The 14,754-nt window shown below is 36.1% G+C and overlaps 1 protein-coding gene across 2 annotated transcripts in view; it reads right to left on the reverse strand.

Moving 5' to 3' along the window:
• The window catches only part of LOC118191550 (uncharacterized), a 731,912-nt gene that overhangs the window by 350,010 nt on the left and 367,148 nt on the right, over positions 1-14,754 (reverse strand). For both annotated transcript variants that reach the window (XM_085814069.1, XM_085814068.1), the window contains exons 2-3: positions 6,163-6,491; positions 1,433-2,118 (exon numbers count right to left, since the gene is read on the reverse strand). In XM_085814069.1, the coding sequence (XP_085670195.1) occupies positions 1,433-2,118; positions 6,163-6,491 (1,015 nt within the window). The remainder of the gene's footprint in view (positions 1-1,432; positions 2,119-6,162; positions 6,492-14,754) is intronic.

Below are 14,754 nucleotides of genomic sequence, written 5' to 3' on the forward strand. Positions count from 1 at the left end.
ACATAAAGTTGGAAATTATAAACTCTACGCCAAAACCAGTTTTTGAGACATAACAAAGTCTGATTACCTAGCAACAAAGCTCGGCTTAAACCAGTTATGACATTTATACTACCGTCTGAACACAGCCTTAGCTCCGTTCAGACGGTGGTATAGATGTCATAGAGGCATTGTCATAAGGCATAAAATGCGGGAGTTCTGTTCACAAGTGCCAGACAAGGTATAAGCCTTAGCCAATTAGAGAAGCTAAATTTATACACGCATGGATGTGTCCACAGCTTTCCCACTCAATAGATACCGCGCATTCGCTCTGATTGGTCGATTCTTATACCAAGTCGGTGTAAGGCTGAAAACTTCGAACCTTTTGCCAAAATCCTTCAACCAGTTTTTGTGACATAGCAAGGTTTGGTTACCTAGCAACGAAGCTCGGCTTAAACCAGTTATGATATTTATACTACCGTCTGAACGCAGCCTTAGCTTCGCTCAGACGATGGCATAAATGTCATAGAGGTATTGTCATAAGGCATAAAATGCTTAAACCAGTTATGACATTTATACTACCGTCTGAACGCAGCCTTAGCTTCGCTCAGATGGTGGCATAAATGTCATAGAGGTATTGTCATAAAGCATAAAATGCGGGAGTTCTGTTCACGACTGCGGGACAGGATATAAGACGCAGCCAATTAGAGAAGCTAAATTTACGCATGCGTGGATGCGTCTACAACTTTCCCACTCAATAGCTTTTGATCGTTCGCTCTGATTGTTCGACTCTTATACCAAATCGGTGTAAGGTTTGAACTTTATGCCCAAACCCCTAAACTAGTTTTTGTGACGTAGCATGGTTTGGTTACCTAGAAACGAAGCTCGGCTTAAACCAGTTATGACATTTATACCACTGCCTGAACTGAGCCTTAGTATCCTGAGGACATGGCTCTCGATGGCCTTCTTGGACTCGGCTCCCGGTAGGTCCAGAAACTAATAAAGGTGACTTGAGGGTACTCGGATTAAAAAGAAAATAATTGACTAATCATAGTTTGGTAACGAATTACCCTTCATCAGTTTTAGTTCGAAGGCCAACAGTAGAGAAAATGGACTTTTGTGATAACATATCGAAAGAAAAACAGACCATATCCTTGACCGTTTCTAATTTAGGACTTTCCAAATACCGAATCGATGCTTTGACCGTTACACCCCTAAAGCACAAGTGGGAAAAAACCTAATTCCTAACAAACTAATCGAATTTTCTAGAAAATAGTATTCAGAATGCTCAGATAAATAAATAAATGTTCAAGCTACACATTCTCATGAATAAATAAAAGGAGTAAAGCATTTAACCACAGACAGATGCGTTAAATAGCATATTACCTTAACAGCCACTTTGAACAGAACAGGGCTAAAATATGTAGAATAGAGAAGGGGTAAAAATTCTACTCACCGTATCACAGTGTCCTTCAGTATTCCTCATAACTTCATCGGACGATGGCAAAACCGATGGGATGACATCACAACTCGTAAACATATTTAACTCAGTATCGGACACACCTGTTTCATCAATCATAGCTGATGTTCTGTCACAGCAAGGACAGTCGAAGTCGTCACTCTCGTGCGACTTGTTCATAAATCTTTCATTGCACTGTATGACCACATTATCCGATTTCAAAATCGGAGTTTCTTGCTGACAGACCATGTCTTGTTGCGTACCTCTGGAGCCATGTCCAGCGAGATAATTCTCTAAACATACATCGACTTTTACATCACAAAAGGGTTTCTCATCCACAACCACAGCTATTTTCTGATTAGAAGAAGTTGATGCGCCAGGAGCATCATTTCCGTGTTTACTGCACTTCTTGTAAGAATCGGTGGTTTTGCTAGGAACACATGGATTGGTATTGTCTCTTCTTAACTTCCGCGAGGGATCTATTTGCCTCCGAGATTCAATTTGGTCTTTCCTTGTAACGGCTGGATCTCTTGGCAGGCGACGTTGAGGGGAAGGTGGGGTCAGTCTTCTTCTGTCATCAGGAGGACGCAGCCGGCTGTCGCCAAGATGGTTATTAGAGCGGACTTTAATATCTTCTTGACTTAATTTGCCAGCTCCGTTTTCACATTCAGGAACGTGTAATTCTGGAAGATTGAAAAACGGAGTTTATACGCAGACAGTGAAAAGTATTTTTATGCATCATATTAATAAACTTGGCGGGCAAATTTGCTGGTATCTCATTTAAACAAATGAGTTATAAGAGGGAAAATAAATAATAACTATTTGCATGCGTAGCGCTTAAACTTCTCCAGTTGACTTACATTTTCAGAAAAATAAAGTACTAAAAAGAATTTGAAAAGTGGAAGACGCAGTACTTTGTGATAATCTGTTAAACTGGGGTAAAATGAGGATATTTTTATTAAAATGCTATTGTGATAAAATAAATAAATAAAAATTCATTAAAAATTTGCAAAGTTTGAAATTTAAAAAAAATCTGAAAGGTTTCAGATTTTATATTACGCCTGTATAGGCGTTTTCTTATCTTTTTAGAGCGTTACCTTCACTTATTAAATATAATGTTCTTCCCACTTAAACCATAAAATTCAACTCAACAGTAATATCCCAAAATACTTAAAAGAGCATATCTTTAGAATTTCCGATACATAGTACCGCGCGCTGGAGATAATATTTTTTCCCGTACAGTGTTGCCATTGCTCGCTTTGAAATCGTTGAGTTTCTTAAACAGAAACTCTAAATGCTTTACAAAATATGAAATAGATAATAAAACAAATTCCAAATTTGGGCTTCCAGATGCGCATATTTGGAGAGACGTACGTATTCAAAATGTGATGGCTCTAGGTACCGTTGTTTTATCGCAATGCCAGAAACTTTTATGCAGTATATTTTATGCAGTTAAAATATTTATGCAGATTCTTCATTATTGAATTTCTTTAAATATAATACATCGCGATAGTATTTGGTGGCAACAATTTGAAAAGTGATTCAGACTTTTAAAGTTTTAGACGCAAAATGCCAAAACGAAATTAATAGCTCTTCTGGGCTAACGCCATTTGGACTAATTATACACATATTAAAATAAATGTGAATAAATCTTTCTATTGAAATGGCCAACTACATCAATATTTTTACGAAAGTGGTAATTTATTTGATCAATCTCAAGTAAGAATGAGTTGAATGCCATTCTAAAGATACGTTTATTAAAATAAATGTTTTGATGGGTTTTAAATGGGTTTGGGGTCCTGGCTAATTTTCCGAATTATAACAAAAAGCACTGCACGCCTTGATGAAGTCATTGAAATTTGTATGTATTTAAAAAAATAGATGAATTTATATTCCACTGCAGAAAAGGTTCTTTTCGCTTATAAATGGTTACTAAGCAATTTAAATATGAATTTTTTTTGCGTGCGAAAAAATAAATATAACCTAAATAGTAATGAAAGGTACTGAACACATTTCTTTGAAAGCAAATGAATTTATAAAACAAATGGTACTGTTCTGTTATCAGGACCGGATCCAGAAAGGTATGGATGTACGTGTTCATGTATGCATATACATATAAACACACGCGCATACATTCATACATTTCTGAACCCGATCCTAATAATCGAACAGTACCAAACAAATTTATTTCTTTGATAATTTGAACCTTAAAAGTTCACCATGGACTACGCTTTATTTCAAAAATGGGAATCGCTATTAACATTATATTTCTAATTAAAAATACGAATGTAAAACTAAGCTCAACGAGGTTTTTGATGTACAACTTACTTGTTTCTCATTCGGTTCATCACCGTCATTTAAAAATCATCATCAATGGAAATTTTTTCTTTTATTCTTTAAGATCATTACAGATATTTTAAGAATCAAAAGAGATATGAAACAAAAAGTCTAAATGCGACACTTTGTTTATGAAATATTTCTCTCTGATGGCTTTAGTGATAAAGAAATGTCTGGTATAATGCAAAAGATATATAAAAACAAAAATGCAAAAACGGAAAAAGGAGAATGACATTTTACATGATTAAGAAGAAGTAACATAATCAAAAATAATTATTAATTAGCCTACTTCTAAAAACATACAGCACATAGCAATTCAGCAGAATACTATTAGCTCCATCTGCTTCAAATATTCTTGAAATTAATGAGAATGTCTTCGTTGATATATGCTCTTTTCCTGGCATTCAAGTTTTTCTTATGTCATATATTTAATTAAAGTTTCAAACTTGAATGTTGCTTTTAATGTTAGGTGAATAACAGCTAATGGCGAATAGTTTAATTTTTCGCATTTGTTTTTCACTTCAGTTTTAATACATAATAGAATTTCAGTTATTCGAATTTCAGATTTCCGAAACTTCAACTAGTCGAAATGATTGTTCTTTATACAGAAAATAAAAATTAAGTATGTTGTTAATTTATTCGCAAGCTTTTTGTAATGTGCTTTATTTTCATTTCGATGTTTCATTCAAATCAAATTTAAAAGCTGTTTTTTTGTTACGTGAATGAAAAAAAAATATTGTTTCGGCTTTATTTGAATAAAAATAAATTACTTGCTTTGTTTTACGCAAATTTATTTATTTATTTAGTTTTAGGGCAACACAAATGAAGAAAAGATTATGTGTTCAGTTTTAAAGGCACAGCAAATGAAAATCAATTCTATTGTTTCATTTTAATAGAAATACAAATGAACAGCACATTCAGAAAAATAGAATTAAAAAAGTAATTTCTTTGCTTAGTTTTTCTAAATAGAATGTTTTTGGTATTTTAATTTCCATAAATAAAAAAAAATCTTGCAATAAAATACGACAAGCAACAAAAAATAAATCAAAACCACGCAAAAAACTTGAAAACTTCCAAATTTTTTATCACGCCCAAAGAGGCGATTTTAATGTTTTGTGCGTTACCTTTATTTATTAAATGTTCTTCGGACACATAAATGTTCTTCGCACTTATTATGTTATTCGCACACATAAAATTCAATTCAACAGCAATATTGTAAAGTATTTTCTCCCTCCTTTCTGCATGCCTTCGTGGTGTAACGGTAGCACATTCGGAGCGTATTCGATAGGTCCAGGCTCGAGTCTCGGAGAGGACATTTCTCATTTTTCGTGTTTCCTACTTCAAAAATCCTAATGACTCTCCAATGGTGATCGAACTAAAAGGTGGTGGATAATGATTCTTCGCCAATAGTATTTGGCAACTAGGTCACCTAATAACCAGTCGTCCTTTAAAAGGGGGAGTGTCCATGCATCTTTCATCTCTGCAGTCATGCAAATAAGTTTTCTCCCTGATTTCTGCATGTCTTCGTGGTGTAGCACACTCGGCGAGTATTCGAGAGGTCGAGGTTCGAGTCCCGGCGAGGGTATAGCTCATTTTCCGTGTTTCGTACTTCAAAAATCCTAATGACTCTACAATATCGCAAAATATTTAAAAAAAGCATATCTTTAAAATTTTCGAAAGGTTGTCTCGGGCGCTGGTTTTAAATTCCCCCCAACCTCGCGCAGTGTTGCCATTGTTCGCTTTGAAATCGTTGAGTTTGTTTATCAAAAATTCGTTAAAGTTTTACAAAATATGGAATAGATAATAAAACAAATTCGAAATTCAAAATTCGGGCATCCAGGTGCACATGTTCGGGTGGAGCTTTACGTTATTCAAAATCTGATGGCTCTAGGTACTGTCGTTTTTTCATAATGCGAGGCATACATTCATGCAGATTCTTCATTATTTAATTTCGTTAAATATAATACAGAGCGATAATATTTGGGGGGAACAATTTAAAAAGTGATTAGCCGTTTCCAGACTAATAGCCCTTCTGGGCTACCTCACCTTTTTGATTAAAAAAAAAGAAGTCCAGCTTTGATTGTACACTAAATACACAGTAGACTTACAGGAAAAAGACAAAATTTTTCAGATATTCGAATAAGTTATGATTTTAGTGAATGCAGTTTTAATCCTAAAAGTAAAGACTTCACGAATAAAGAACAGCTCAAACATAAAACTAGACGTCGAAGAACATATTAAGAAAGTTTGGGAAAGGAAAAAATAAGAAAGCAGATTGAAAATTTATGACCATTTCGGACGATCGTTACATGATAATTACAGCACATACAAATTAGGGCTTACGTGTTACCGTGTCATCTGTACATGAATCATTAAACTCCATTACTTACCATCTAGGCTGTCCTGATTAACCTTCATCCGCCGATTTCTCCCTAAGTATCCTTTCCCAGCCGCGACCAGCGGGCTGCTTGGCGTGGACGGATCTGGTCCAGGTTCTCGCTTGGCAACGATATTTGGCGGTTTTTTCTTCGGCGGTCTAGAAGCTGGTACCAACTTTGCGTCGTGTATATAGTCCTCCTTTTGACCCGAGGCACAGCAGAAAGAGGTACTGCCAAGAAGAGACATTTTAGCTTGGCTACGAGTGGCCATGGCGTCATTACTCAGCTCCGAATCCGTATCTTCCACTTCCAAACCTTTGTCACATTTATTCGAATTTTTTCTGAAAGATAAAAAGCCAAATAAGTATAAGCTAAAACATCTCTTACGACGTCAATGCACGATAAATGAATGTTCAGTTTTAACACACAAAATTTAATATTAAACTCATGAAAAAGCAGCAAATAGAAGCTAAATGATAATAAAAAGATCTAGAAGTAATAATTTTAAGCTAAGTAACTTGAGACTGAGGTAGGTTTTTGGATAAAACTCTGTTGATTTTGATGCCAATTAGACGAAGAGCTTTATTGTTTGGGGCGCCTACCAGCGGTAAAGCTACTGAAAACTGCTAGTTCGGTCCGAAGTCGAAGCTCGCGAACGGGGTGATTGCATGGGCGTTTCCATGGTTTTCCCCATCTGTAATGTGTATACGAGCCAATTTTCCTTAGAAAATCATCCAAGAAGGCATCCCTGACCTTAGGAAATAGCCCTCCAGGCTTTGCCGTAACAACATAAACCAAACCAAACTATTGTTTAGGTGAAGAAAGTTTTGGGGAAGAAGGGAATAGAAGTAGCCATGTGTATAAAGAAACCAACGGGCAAAACACAGAGAAAACGAACACAGAGCCATCTATCGAAGATGGCAGATGAATAACGAATTCATATCCGGAAAGACCCCATTCCGGATATGAATTCCTGGGGTATTTACTGGATTCCTTGCTATTGTGGCTTAATTTACATTGGCCAAACTAGGAGAGCCTTAAAATTTCGAGTTAAGGAACATGAGGCATATGTTAGAAAAAATTAAATACAGAAGTTTCTGTTGCCCAACATTGTTGGTTCGAAAATCGCACTTTCAATTTTTCTGCTGCCAAAATTATTCAAAAAACATCTTCCATTGGTGAACTGGATTTTCTAGAGGCATTTTACATTCAAAAAATCTTTAGTTCTAGTTAACGACGCTAATTACAATCCATCTTTGCCTTCAGCCTTTAAAGAAATTATGTTTTAGTATTTGTTTCATCAACAGATGGCGCCAGTAGCTTATCTCCTGTCCAGGTTTTCTTATCTTATATCGTTCATTTGCGCTTTTGCAGCTGAGAATGATGGTTCGATAAAACCATCGAAACTAGTCCTGTGAAAATTTGAAAATATTACGCTGATTTTTGTTGTTTGACTTCTAAATCGATATTTGTTCGGCGTGTTATTGTATCTTAAAATACCTATGTTAGAACAATGCTATATATAAATCTAATACATATTCTAAGTCGCGCTTTCGAGACATGAAAAACGCAAGTTGAATTTCGTCAATCGGCCCAGTAGAACAAGAGATATGGAACTGTCCCAATTTTTTTTCGCAGTGTACATGTTTCCTATATCTTTAATTTCTCGAGCTTAATTAATACAAATGCAGTGTTTAAGAACAACTGTAATATAAAACAAAAACAAGCAGCTTAAAATATCTCTAAATTTTTCTGCGGTATGATATTCATTGAAATATTTAACATAATGAGAATTTGAGTTGTTTATCGAGATGAAAATCTCGAAGGCCCTATATTTATAAAAGACTGAAGCAAAAAAGAATGTTTAACATTTCATGAAACTATATTAGTCAGAAATATTCTTTTTAAAAATTTATAAATAAAGACAATTATGCTTAACAAAATCTGAAAGTTTTCAGATTTTACATTACGTTCAAAGGGGCTTTTATTTAACGTTTTTTGTGTTACATTTATTTATTAAATATCACGTTCTTTACACTTAAACCGAAAAATTCAATTCAACAGAAATAGCACACATAATTAAAAAAAAGAGCAAATTTGAGCTGCCAAGTGCACAAATTTGTGTGGAGACGTACGTTATTCAAAACTGGATGGCTCTAAGTACCGTTGTTTTATCACAATACGAGAAACATACATACATTTATGCAGGTTATTCATTATCTAATTTCTTTGAATATAATACAGGGCGATAATAGTCGGTGGCAACAATTTGAAAAGTGAAACGCCGCTTATAGCGAAATGCCACAACCAAAAGGAAATTAATAGCCGTTTGGGCTAAAAAGAAAGAAAATCTGAAAGCGAAGTCTGAAAGAAGAAAATTTGTTGACGATTCCAAATCAGCAATTTAAAATGAAACAGATTTCACAAAAGGACAAATGCTATCAGAAGACTGAATGTAAATGCAAGAAATTATGTATACAGTGACAGTACTAGAACTTTCACTTAAAGCTTCGTTGTACATCAATTTTATTTTTTGATGTTGCTCTCATACAATTCATCCTTTTCTGAAACACATGCTTCTATTTCTCAAAGCAATGTTATGAACGTCCATCACGTCCAATTTGATATATTTCTGTTTCTCCGTCAGAAGGAAGCAGAAGAAAGATTTTGAGATATTATATATGACTGCGTTCCGGGTCAGCAAGAAAGCTTAGAGATAAATTACAAATGGAACCACATATGTAACAAAAAAGACGAACAAAAGACTTTTCCTACTTTCAGCAACTGTCATTTGGCTTTCATTTTGTTTACAAACAATGTGATATAACTCAGTTTTAAGTTAAGTGAATTATTTAATTAAGTTTCGATTTTAATGCTTTTTTCTTTGGACAGTAACTTAAATTTCTTTGTTGAAATTTACGGTTTGCATTAATTAATGAAATATAACTTATCCGTCTTTTTACTTCCTTGTACGAAGTAAAGGAAGTATTGTAATTTCGAAAAATTCCGGGTATCATATTTCAACGAAAATATCTATTTTGCAAGCTCTCAAATCCATTTAAACTACTATGTTTTGCATGTAATTTGTACGTAATGGCAGAATAAAAGACTCTTTTTTTAAAAAAACGGATAAAAAACGCCATAAATAGACGTTCATGATGAAAATAATTCACAGAAGTGCTATTACTTCTAGAGGTGGAAGGGGGTAGAAGAATCTTAACAGCCTGGGCAAGAAAGGAATTTCTGAAGAAAGTTTTGGGGGTAAAAAGAAATGACTGGAAAGCACTGTTCTAAGAGAAGCAAAGAAAAAACTGAAAACTCTTAGAGAAATTGCCCGTTTGGACACACAGCATAATCAGATCAATTATACTAGCCTTTATTGGGATTTAATTCATTAGTACAATAGGGAAGCAAGCAGCGAATGTCCAGACTAAGCAGCGAAAAAAGCAGAATTTCAACAGTTTTGAGCGTTGAGGGCAAGGAATATGGATAAATAAGCACTGAGACACGTACTTGGCACAATAAAGAGCTCATATGCGCAAATAAAAAGCTCCCAACTTCGGACCAATGATATGCACATTTCAGTATTGTGTTCTTGACTCGCTGCCTCTCTTTTGGGAGAACTAAATTTAAAACGTAAACAAGAACTCAGTCTGTTTCAGTAAGAGCACTAAAAGAAAGGCATGTGGCTGGAAAAAAAAGGGGGAGGGGAGGGATTCAGTGGATTGAGGAGGATTAAATCGTACGTGGACTGATTTCACAACTCGAATCTCCCCACTCTTTTAGACGCTTATACTGTAACGAATGATGGCAGGATCAAACAGGTCAATTTTTGCTTTGTACGGTCAGCATATTTAATAACACCTAAATTTGCCTTACACTAGATAAAACGAGGTAAGAAAGCCATCTTGAACACGATATCGTGAGTCATCATAGCGATGAAGAAATTTCATTGAAAGACGAAAATTAATATCAATTTCCCTCTCTCACGATAGCTTCCGATTCCCGGCCGTTGCAAATAACCTGTTTCCAAGGCCAGTCCATCGTTTCCATTGTCGCATCAACATACACCAGGAGGGAAAGGCTAAGGCCGAGACCTTCATCTAGGGTTTGAAAATGGATCTTGATTTCAGTCTGCAGTCGGTTGACATAAGATGAAGAGGTGGGTGATTAGCGAGGTCACTAAAACGTGAATATACTATTCGTGGTAGCACAGCGAAGAAATAAAAATTATATAAATTTAAATTGTTTTACGGGTTTAAGTGTGATATTTTCATTAGCTTCCACATTCTCGTAAAATTCTTCTTTATATATACATACTTCCTGTATTTTGCACAAAAACGACATTCATTAACTTGTTTATCTTTTCTTTGGATTTATTGAAAGACGATGTTAGCAACTCTGAAGAGTTTGTGGAAAATGCGAGGTATGATAGTTGACTAGGATATGAGTTTAACAGAAATTCTGGGTTTTCGCCTTTCTCAAACCTTTGGTCGCTTAATGAAACTCATTTCCTAACCTAATTTTGAATTCTCAAAGCCACCGCTTCGCAACCCGGTTCCTGGTCTTCTCCTCTTCACACTGGATGTAGACTTTTAGAGACCGTAAGAAATTAAATAAATTTGGTGCTCCCACATTCATTTATGCTATTTTTCCCCATTTTTTTTTCTCTCGTTCCTGGACTGATTGCGACATACTTCCACAGAGATAACTGGTAAGGGGAAGTTTCTGTGGTGACTCTTTTTTTCAGTTTCAGAGTACTTTTTTGTGGTACCCTAAGCAGATGCTTATTTTGCTTAATAGTTAATCCAGCTTTGTAACCGAAAATTACAAGTACAGTTACAAACAGAAGCTAGACCAGCATCTTTTTTTAGTATTATAGGTGATGGAGGCACTGTTGTACGTAGTAAGTTTCTGCCCAGTTTGGAATTCTGAGGGAGAACACTCCAGAGGCTATCCGAGAGTATCCCAATCTTCTTCTCCTACCTCCAGCCTCTCGAGAGGATTTCGTCCCGCCGGATATTTTGAGTGCCCTCCTGTCGCACAGACACTATATATTTACAAACAACCATGCCTCCTATGGAATTCGAATCCAATCTCTTCAGTATGGCAGGCAACATCACCAACTACCTGTCTACGAGAAGAGCTCCCGCCACAGTGTCTGGCGGGTGGCGGTCGTTATAGCAACAGGGCTAGTATATTTCAAATATGGGTCAATTCATCTTTAAATGCGCCAAGATGGCAAACTGAAAAGTAAATCTTCAAGGAACCCGTACGGAAAATGGGTCAAAACTCGTTTCTACGTTAACAGACAGTTGCAGACTAACTGGCGAGAGCTTTTCTTATGATAGACAGACAGTATCATCCCCTAGGGCGGCGCATTATAAGTACAGAGCGCTAGGCGGAATAAGCACCCAGATGTAGCTTGCTCGAGGCTGCCTTACGCAGTTAATCGCCCCAAACCCTAGAGGCGATACAAGGGGCCATAACAACCCCCGGTCAACCCAGGTTAATAATTTAGTTTCACACAGTTTGGGTTCATAGCACAAAGTCAAAAGGGCGGACGGCAACGTATCCACTACAAAGAGAACAAAATAATAGTATGACATCGACCGTTCCCCGACGAAGTCCGAGTTCACGAAGGGAAGCCAAACCCCCAAGTACAACCTTCGATATCAGATCATGTAGCGTCGCCTCAACCAAAGAGCATACAGGACAGTACCATATGGTACCTGCCGAGCTTTCACATACCACCGAAACACTGGTGAAGACTGTAAATTTTTCCCCAGAAGTCCAGTCTGTCTAAACACTGACCCAGCCAGAACTCCGGGGTTGCTCCCAGTCGACCCACGAGGGACGACATCATAAGTACATCAGTTTTTCCTCTAAGACTTGCATATCCATGACCCAGTGTTGATCCTTTTGCTGACCGGCAACCTCTCTGATTCTAAAAATTCTGCCACCCTTCAATTCTGTGCGGATGCACAGATTTGCACCGCCTTCGGGACCACCTTACTTATGACTGCGAGCCTTAAATGTACCCAGACATTTAAGCAGTAGGCAATGATAAAAATCTGATGAATACTTTCTCTTCAATATACCGCTTCTCGTTACCGCTCTGTGGATCATACTTCATTTTTCAACACATACTAAAAATACGAAGAGCTCCTAAAAATATCCACAGTTTCTCTCTTTAAAGAGGTCCGAGGTTCGAATCCCGCGAACGGGCTGGCTGCATGAGCGTTTTCGTAGTTTTCCCCATGTGTTACGTGTATACGAGCCAGTTTCCCTTAGAAAGTCCTCCACGAAGGCATCCCTCCCCTTAGGCAGATAGCCCTCGAGGCTTTGCCATAATTAAATAACCTAACCCAACCTCTCTTTAAAAAGAAAGAAGAAAGCAAAGTCACCCTATAAAAATACATAGCTAAAAGTATAATTGCCGAAATAATATTTGAAATTTTGAACTCAATACCGAGTGGATGACGTAGTAGTTACAATAATTACGATCATCAATTTAGTTTACTCGATACTATTTGGGATAGAGAGCTAGAAGAAATTATTAATGCACAAATTCCTTTTTAATATTCCATTATCGATCTCCTTCGTTGGTATTTCACCATTTAGTTATTAGAGTACTACCTCTCATGAGTCAATGCCAAGAAATACATCTGAGTTAAATTCCAGATGACCGGCATAGTAATGCACTAGATTCGAAGAACATAAATGGATTTTGATAATCATAGACCCATTTTCTCAGCATAAAACACGAATTTACACATGCAATACCACGAACTACTGACCATGCACGAGCCATCCTCAGCATCCCATAAAATTTTTCGAAATATATCACTTGCAAAACTCCAGAAATATGTACATTAAGTCACGAGATTATTTATCCACGAATAAAAAAGTACAAAAAGCTCAGACCCTTCCCCCCCCCCCAAAAAAAAAAACTTTAAAATGCAATAAATTTCGGAAAGTTGACATCCTCAAATCTGAATACGCATGTCACGGCGCATCAAATATTTAGAAGCAAGGCAATGCATGTCATATACTTATCAGCAAAATAAAAAGCAAACGGCAATTTCCTCTTAAACTTTTTTTCTCAAGTAGCCAAGAGTGAAAGGAAACCATACGAAACGTCAGTCTGATGAATTATTCATCTTTCTATTCTTTATGTTTTCCCACCACGAAGTCCTCTGGAGCAACTGTCTTTGAACTTCCTCCATCTTTTCTCTGGATTGACTGAAGAACGACGGTTAACAAGTACTAAAGAATTTTTGTAAAGAAAAAAAAAAAAAAAAAAGGTTTCAGATTTGAAATTACGCCCAACGGGGCGTTTTTTTTTTAACATTTTGTCCGTTACCTTTATTTATTAAATATCACGCTCTTCGCACTTAAACCATAAAATTCAGTTACACAGCAATATCGCAAAATAGTTTTAAAATGAGCCTATCTTTAGAATTTCCGATACAGAGACTCGCGCGCTGGAGATATTTTTTTTTTTTTTTTTTTTTTTTGTACAACGTTGCCATGGCTCGCTGTGAAAATCCTTGAGTTTGCTAATCAAATATTCGTTAAAGTTTTACAAAATATGAAATCGATAACAAAACAAATTCCAAATTTGGATTTCCACATGCCCATATTCGCAGTAGGATTACGTCATTCAAAATTCGATGACTCTATATACCGTTGTTTTACCACAATGCGAGAAATGTGCATACATTCATGCAGATTTTTCATTATTTAATTTCTTCAACTATAATGCAGAACTCTAACATTTGGTGGCAACAGTTTGAAAATTGAAACGGACATTTATAGTGAACCAACGCAAAATCGCAAAACGAAAACAATACTCTTTCAGGGACCTTTGGACTAAAAGAGAAATATTCTATTTGACCAGGATATGAGTTCAGTGAATTTCTTTCTGCTTTCGTCTTTCTCAAATTTTTGGTCGCATAATGAAAACTAATTTTCTATGCTAATTTTAGCTCTCAAAAATACAATTTGAATTTACACGGAATTTGAAATTACGACTCTTGGTACTTCTCAGATTTGAAAAGAAATCATAACTCCAACGGGCACCCTTTAAGAGGTCAAGTTAGGTTATATGAATATGGCAAAGCCCCGAGATCTATATTTCCGTGCCTTCGTAGAGGACTTTCTGAGGGAAACTGGCTGTTATTCACCTTATACATGGTGCAAACCACGAAACTGAAACATACAGGATAAGATAAAAGGTCAACGTCATGATAAGATAAAAGCTACGTGAACCATAAGCGATATGGCAGCATAACGCGACATACAAGAAACGTCAAAGTGTTCATGATATACGACATTAAAACCAATTTTATTAATTACAATAATATTGTAAATGCTTATCCGTTATCGGACAAATATGTTATGAGTAAAAATGTACTTTAATTTAGATGACATATATCACTCACCAAAAATAAAGTTTTAAAACATCAAGAAGTGTTTTTATTGCTTTTAAATCACTAAGTCTGTGAAGCAGTTACAAATTGATCAAAATAGAAAACTTTAAGACCTTATACTTTATCAAACTGCAAAAGTGTGAGCATTCGTTATCTACGTCAAGCAACG

The sequence above is a fragment of the Stegodyphus dumicola genome, chromosome 3 (assembly GCF_044657685.1).
Source record: "Stegodyphus dumicola isolate Sdum_Otavi_A_Nest chromosome 3, ASM4465768v1".
Classification (NCBI taxonomy): Eukaryota; Metazoa; Arthropoda; class Arachnida; order Araneae; family Eresidae; genus Stegodyphus; species Stegodyphus dumicola.